Source organism: Neopelma chrysocephalum, unplaced genomic scaffold (assembly GCF_003984885.1).
Source record: "Neopelma chrysocephalum unplaced genomic scaffold, ASM398488v2 Primary Assembly neopelma1_78, whole genome shotgun sequence".
Taxonomy (NCBI): Eukaryota; Metazoa; Chordata; class Aves; order Passeriformes; family Pipridae; genus Neopelma; species Neopelma chrysocephalum.
In genome coordinates, this window is record NW_020897739.1 from 262,292 (window position 1) to 269,336 (window position 7,045).

The following is a 7,045-nucleotide window of genomic DNA, read 5'->3' on the forward strand; positions in this document are numbered from 1 at the left end:
CCCCCCAAATGTTTGAATATGGAATACCGTTTAACCCAGGCTGGCTGAGGGGTTTTTTATCTGTTTGGCCAGTAGCTGCATACAGATTCTTCTCTACTACCTGTGAACGACAGATTTTACGAGGGCGAAATAGGCCCAAGAGGATGTTTCAAAGTGAAAACAAGCCTTGGGTATGCTTCGAGCAATGTCAAGTTTATAATGAAAATATGGAAAAAAATAAGCAACTCTCTAGTGCTTTCCAGTTTAACAAGAGTTGGACACAAATACAGAACTCTGCATCAATCACTGTGCCAATTATCCTGACAAGAAACCTATAAAAATATTTAATTAATATAAAAGTATATATTTTTTCAATTCTATTAGCAGGAATTAAGGGGCAAGAAAATGCTCTCTCTCTCAAAAAACACCCCCCCAAATTCTTTTTCTTTTCCCAATAATAACTTAACAGTGACAAATTCCATTTCAGGGAGAGTGACAGCAGTAGAGCCTGTCAAATCAGTCACTTTTTTTTTTTCCTCTGCCAAGTGCTGTTTTTCCTCTTGAAAAGTGTCTCAGATACCCTCCATTTGGTGTGATGTCACGATACATAAGTTACATGTGCTAAGCATGTCCTTTTAAGGAAAATACCAATTGAAATGGAAATATTAAAAGTTTTCCAAAGGAAATAACAGCGTTTTTCCAGATAGTGAAGTTTCCATGTATGACACAGGACACTTTCCTTCACAAATTGCACTTTTGGATGAATAACAACTGGAAAGAATTTGAACAACTCTATATCCAGAGCACTTAGGTCAGTGGTTCAAAAGGGGAGTTTTGAGGTGATTTCTCAAACGATATTTTATAACTGAGGAGGCCATTTCGAGTCACTGGCAAGTGTGTGAGGTTTGTGTGCATAAACCTAAGAAAGAGGAGAGACTCTTTCTCCCTGAAAACCCAGTGATGGTGGGGTTTCAACTCAATCAGCCTTATCTGATGTGTTTGCAGGCAGTTGTCTGAGTGCTGGAGACACTGAGGGAATGGGGCAGTTGTCCCTGTGACCTTTGAGGGCCACAAATACTATTTTCATGTTTTACTTTTATACTTCTTCCCTGTTTTGCTCTTAAGGTGCTTCTCAGAGCTGCTCACGTTTACCAACTCCAGTGAACTCTTTGGTTCCTTGTAGTTTTCCACACAGTCATGACATTGGGATATCAGGATGAGGCTGGAAAGCAGCTTTTGGTGGCCCTCAAATGATCTTAACAGCGCTGTCACTTAACCTTTGTTTTGTTTGAAGGCTGCCCTTGGTACTGGAGGGTTAAAAGCAGTGTGTGGTTCCTGAATGGAAGCATCTTAGTGGAGCTGCCTGCTGGGAACCAAATTGAGTAGGATTGTGTGGTGGTGCTTAATTTCCCTAACAGCAGGAATTACGAGTCAAGGACTTCATCTGCAAGAACATTTGTGACTCTTCTTCCTTGAGCTGTCAGTGAAAACTATCAGGCAGAGGTCACTTCATAAAGACAGAGTTGCTTTACTACTCATTTCTCAGATAATCTGCCGTGAATGGGCTTGGTTTTATATATTTATTGTGTTGAATAAAGTGTTATATTTTCTGTGGGGTCGATGTTGTTACAGTACACCAATAATTTAACTTTAAAAAAAAATCAGATACAGTGCTGAAAAAATATAATTACTGATGCTCCTTTTAGTGAAATGATACTTGTGCAAAAAACCAACTTTTTCAGAAATTACTGCTTTAAGTTGTTGCATGGCAGGATGAGATGGGTAGATGTTGTAGGCTCATAAATCATAATTTAGGTATAACCTCCTTAGGAAAACATATTAACTCCAAACTGTTTGACAAGAGTTTGATGGATTAAATGACTTTTTGAAAATGTTAATGAGCTCCAAATGGAACGGTCAAAAGTCCCTCTTTTTATTGTATTCTCCTTCTGCAGGCTGATTTATGGTGTGTGTTCTCCCTCGTGCTTTGACAGGATGCTCTGGCAGTGCTGGCTGAGGTGGCTTATGTGGACATGCTGGAGGGAGACACGGAATGTCACGTCCGCTTCAAGACTCCCGAGGATGCCCAGACTGTCCTGAGATCCCACAAAGAGATCCAGCTCAAAAACAACTGCAAATTCGAAGTTCTCACTGGTAAGACTTTTTTAATGTAAGCTCCATTTTTTTTTAATGTACAGGAGGAGACATAATTATTGTGGAAAGGATCGTTTCACGTGGTGGCTTTAGGATGTGTTTAAATGGCTTGGCTGCTTGGTTTTTGGGGAGTAATTTTACAATTAGTGAAATGAATAAAACTCTAAGGGGTTTTATGCCACCATTCAGAGAAAAATAAACTTTGCTTGCTGTTAATTCTATGTGGTTTTTTGACTGATTTGCTTCACTTTCAGTGGAAATGCACTTAATTCATGTCAGCTTTATGAATAGAACATTCTGATGATGCAAAAGATATTTAAAGAGACAAATACTGAACTGATGTGTGAAATAACAGGTCAAGGGTCCAACAGTATGGATACACTTAGAGTGGGTTTAGCACTTACCTACTAATAGATCTTGATTTTTCAGGAAGTTAGATAACTTAGGCCAGAATAAACCTTTTTTTAATTGTATTTACACAAAAATTTCCACTGGTTCTACTTTGGAACTTCATTTTAATGGGTATTACTTCTTTCTGAAATTACTTCATGTCTTGGATTGGATTGGATTAGTTTTCCAAGTGTAGAAAAATCTCTCTATGGAATCGAGAGGTAGAAAGAAGAGCAAGTCTCTCACAATAAAGCTTTTAAATTCTAGAAAGGCACTAAAAATTCTAAATGTGCAAAAAAAAAAAGCAGATGAGATTCCCTCATCTGTGTATTGAGATTTTACACAAATCCTCACTTGAAGTCCAGTTTCATGAGTGCAGGGATGTAAACTCCCCAAAAAGCCAATTAAGGATTGCAGAAGGAAAAGCTTTAATAGAAACATCAAATTTCATGATAATATCGATGTTAATTGAAGTTTAAGACTCAGTGAATGCTGCTCATGTCATTGGGGGATAGATTTGTCTCCAGTGTGTTCTTGTGCTCCAGAGATCCAGAAACAACTTTTAAATTTTGGCTTTTGCAGCTGAGTGCTCTCAGTTTGTCTCTCATTGTTTGTCTCTGGTTTTGTAGTCTTTACATAAAAGTCTAGTAGGAGATTAGGAGTAAGTACTACATTGTAGGAGCATTCCATTCATAGTATTAAGATTTTTTTTTTTTAACTGGCTCATTGAAATGAGAATGGAAAAGCTTCCCAGGAAAGCACAAGGGACTCCCAGTAAGGATTTTAGTTTTCCTCCCTGGCCTAAGGTGAGAGAATAAGAATAAGGAAAGTAGTCTTTAATGCTCCCTACTAAATCTTTCCCAATAATATTTTACTTCTTAAGACTTGACTACTAAAGATATTCAGCTTTTCATCTGGCAAGGTGGTAACATGTGACCATGATCACAGATGCTTCACTTTTGCAGGAATATATTTGGGAGACTTCCCTGTAGCTGAACCATGAGACCATACAAGGTATCACAGAGTTCCCATTGTGGTGGTTACATCCCAAACCAGAGGGAACAGTGGAAAACTGCAACTAAACTGCAAAGCAGTTGCTGAGAAAAGCTGCACAATTATTTCCTGCCCATGTTCAAATATTCCTGACAGCTCATGGAGTCCCCAGGCAATGGTTTTGATGGAACAAAACAATCTCAGTTGTTCTTACAGTAATGACATTTTTTTTTCTGTTTGGTAGTTGTTTTAAAATGAGTCAGAAGTTGAGTACATGAGTAAATCAAAGGGCCTCCGTGTGCTGTGGTGAAACTTCAGCTAAAACTCACCTCCTTTTGCTCATGACATGTAGAGAGGAATTCTGTAGGACTTCTGTGACCAGGAAATTTTAAGATTACTGGGGAAATACTTGCTGGGTTTCCCTAACAGGTATTTTCATGTGTGAAACCTGAAAACACTACATCCATTTGTGTCCTACTTTTATTCATGTACTTCAATGTTACTTTTTCTTCAAGGTGACAATGAACAACGTTACTGGCAGAAGATTTTAGTGGACAGACAAGCTAAACTTAACCAACCTCGAGAAAAGAAGAGGGGGACTGAGAAGGTAATGTGCAAATCAAATCTCTTTCCTGCACAGCCATGGTTAAAAACATGACTCTGTTTCTGCACAGATCCATAATTTTTGATACTTTGTGTATTTAATTCAGTTAAATCATTTTTCAGCAAGAGTTTTACAGCTACAAAGGAGAGAATGTGTGTCTGTCCCAGTCCAGTTGACAAGTGCAAGGCTTGTCTTTCTGGGGACAATCAGAGAAAGTTAAGTGTGTGTCTAAAGGCCTGAAGTTAATTTTAAGCTGGATTTCTTTTCAGACCCTCATGAAAAAGTTCAGTAGTCTTGATGTGCTGCAGTGAAATCAAGTCTAGTGCTGTACTGATAATACTCTACCATGATGCAGAAAATGCTTTTCTTGAGACTGAATCTCATTTTCCTCCTGACTTCCACAGTTTTATTTGTGCAGTTCTGAGCTGTGGTGAATGCTGGCAATCATCCAGAGCTGTACAGCTTCCAGATCCAAACTGGGAAATTCCCTTCCAGCATTGACCTTGGGGTGCCTGTCAGGCTGCAGGGTTGAGGCAGTGTTGCAGTGAACTTTTGCTGGCTGCAGCCTCCACTCCTGCCACAGAAGATCCTTCCAGGCATGAAGGGTTCCTTGATTAAGCCAGTCAGATCCTCCACCTGACAGAGAGGAGCCAAAGAGTATTTCACAGACCTTTTTATTGCCAGGTTTGCTTCACACACACTGCAGATAAGGTTTCTGGCTTGGCTTTAACCTGAATTTTTCTGCTGCTGCTTGCAAAACTTCAGAATCATCTGACCTTAATTATTTGCTGGTGACTTTGGGGGGAAAAAATTACATCTGTAATTGAAAATAAAGATTTAATTGACCTAAAGGAACAGGGGTTGCACAGGTCAGAGGCATGTTGGACATGTTTGTCTGAATGTTCTTTCAGAGATCCCACACAGTAATGAGCAGAGTTCTTTTAAACAAAGGTGTGCATAAAGAACTCGTCCAAAGGTCTGATTTGATTTTCTTAAAAGCCCAAAGATGGCATTGACTTGAGCCATTTTTCTTTAATATGACTAGAAAGGGAATGTGAAAGCTCTACAAGTGTAGAGCGTTTTACTGAATGCTGCCGGTTGTGGTGGTTTTTAATGTGCTTTTACGTTAGACTTTAATTTAGACTTGGTCTCAATTTTCTACTCTTCATCTTTTTGAAGGTTGGTATTTGTTGACCAAACCGGTGTCAATTGGGCAGTAATGCCCCTCATCTTGGCCTGCAAATACAAACTGTCTCGGTCCTGCCTAACAAAGGCAGCACAGGGATGCAAACTCCTGCTCCTCCCCCCTGCCCATCACCTTGCCCGCACCGGGAGGTGTGAACTTCAAAGCCCGGGGAATTCTATTTAAATGCTAACGCTGTTAAGCAAAAACATCAAGACAAGAATGCCTGGCTGCGGTCAGCGACTCTTAACCCTTTCCTTGCTTTTGGACGGGCTGTATTCCCAAAATATCGACTGTTTAATATCATAAAGTTCTTCCTTAGTGCTTACGAGGTGACTTCTTTTGGAGCGCACAATAAAAGAAAGGAAAAAGTAATTATTCATAATAAAGTACCTACAGCAAAATATGCCAATGATGTATCTTTCTTTTAAAGGTCTATTCTGCTAAAAATCTTTTGAAATACCTTACCAGACTTTGATTATGGATGTTTGCCATTTAGCTGCTTTATGCTTGGAATTAACACATCAGCTTATACTTTCTTTTAATTAATGTTGAAATGATGGGATGCAGCTTTTGAGTGGAATTTTAGGCAGTTAGAAAACGTGGAAAAGAGCAATTTTTAAGAAGTATAAGCATACTCTTCTTTCCCTGGGATAAGGGTTAAGGATAACCTGAGCAGATTTCTATAATGATGCTCACCCCCAAAACTGATTAGACTAGATTTAAGTAGAGATTTTACTTTCTCTGGCATAGTTCTTATAATAAACTAAATGTCCAAAAGAGATATTCCCAAGGTTCCCCAGAACTTGACTAAGGCCTGGCTGTCCTTTGGAGTGAAAATGTGTTCAGTGTCAGGCTTTCCCCCTGGTCTGGTCCTTCATTGTCACCCCTCTGCTGCCCCTTCCAAATCCATCTTCCCTTTTGTCTGTGGCTTTACTGCCCTTATAAAACCACCTCGGTGATTTACTGATGGAAAACCTTCCTGCCAGAACTGCTTTTTAGGGCAGTGCCAGTTTATTCAGACCTAAAGCAATCCATCAGTCTGCAGCCTTAAACTCCAGACTGATTGGAGTCTCTCATTCCCAAAGCCAAGGAGTGGAGTGCCTGCAAGCTTTCCCCTTGGATCTTTGTCTCCCAGGGGGGAAGGAATGTGGTTTGCACCTTGTGCCCCCCTTTCCCGGAGGGAAGGAGGAAGTTTAAGAGGCTGGGAGGGGTGGCAGAAGTGAAAGGCTTTTGGTGAGGAAGTGAGAATTGGGTATTTGTGAAGGGTGGCATAATTTACAGGATGTATGGAAAAGGAGGACAGTGGGAATGTCTGGGTACAGCCCACACTGCTCTCTCCTGATGATGCCTGGGCAATTCCCTGTGTGTGGGCCCATTCCAGAGCACATCCCCAATTCCCTGGCTCTGTGACATTGGTGTCTGTGGAAGGGCTGGAGACCCCTTAGGAGACAGGATTAGTGTGCTCAGATACAGGCCCTGATCCTGGATTGATGAGCTGAACACGGGAATTCTTGAGGCCTCTTGTGAGTTCTGAGGCACTGGTATAAAAACACTCCCTGGTATGAACTGGGCAGCTCATGTCCTACAACTTCCCTTGTTGGGAATTCTTCATCCCATATGTGGAACGAGTAAACCACTGTACTCCTCACTTCTTAGTGTTAAACTCTTTTAGTCATTTTTTTGGGTTTTTTTTAATATATCAGAGAGCAAAAGTAAGCCTTGGTTACATCTTTAGATCA

The 7,045-nt window shown here is 40.3% G+C and overlaps 1 protein-coding gene and 1 long non-coding RNA gene across 2 annotated transcripts in view; both read left to right on the forward strand.

Annotated features, from left to right (window-relative positions):
• The window catches only part of ALPK1 (alpha kinase 1), a 29,870-nt gene extending 28,874 nt beyond the window's left edge, over positions 1-996 (forward strand). Inside the window, exon 11 of the mRNA XM_027689801.1 lies at positions 985-996. Within this exon, the coding sequence (XP_027545602.1) occupies positions 985-996 (12 nt within the window). The remainder of the gene's footprint in view (positions 1-984) is intronic.
• Positions 997-1,880: 884 nt separating this feature from the next.
• On the forward strand, positions 1,881-6,515 carry LOC113970712. The gene is made up of 4 exons (XR_003535284.1): positions 1,881-2,133; positions 4,032-4,128; positions 6,311-6,315; positions 6,505-6,515. It is a non-coding gene; the product is annotated as an uncharacterized LOC113970712 (long non-coding RNA).
• The last annotated feature ends 530 nt before the right edge of the window (positions 6,516-7,045 follow it).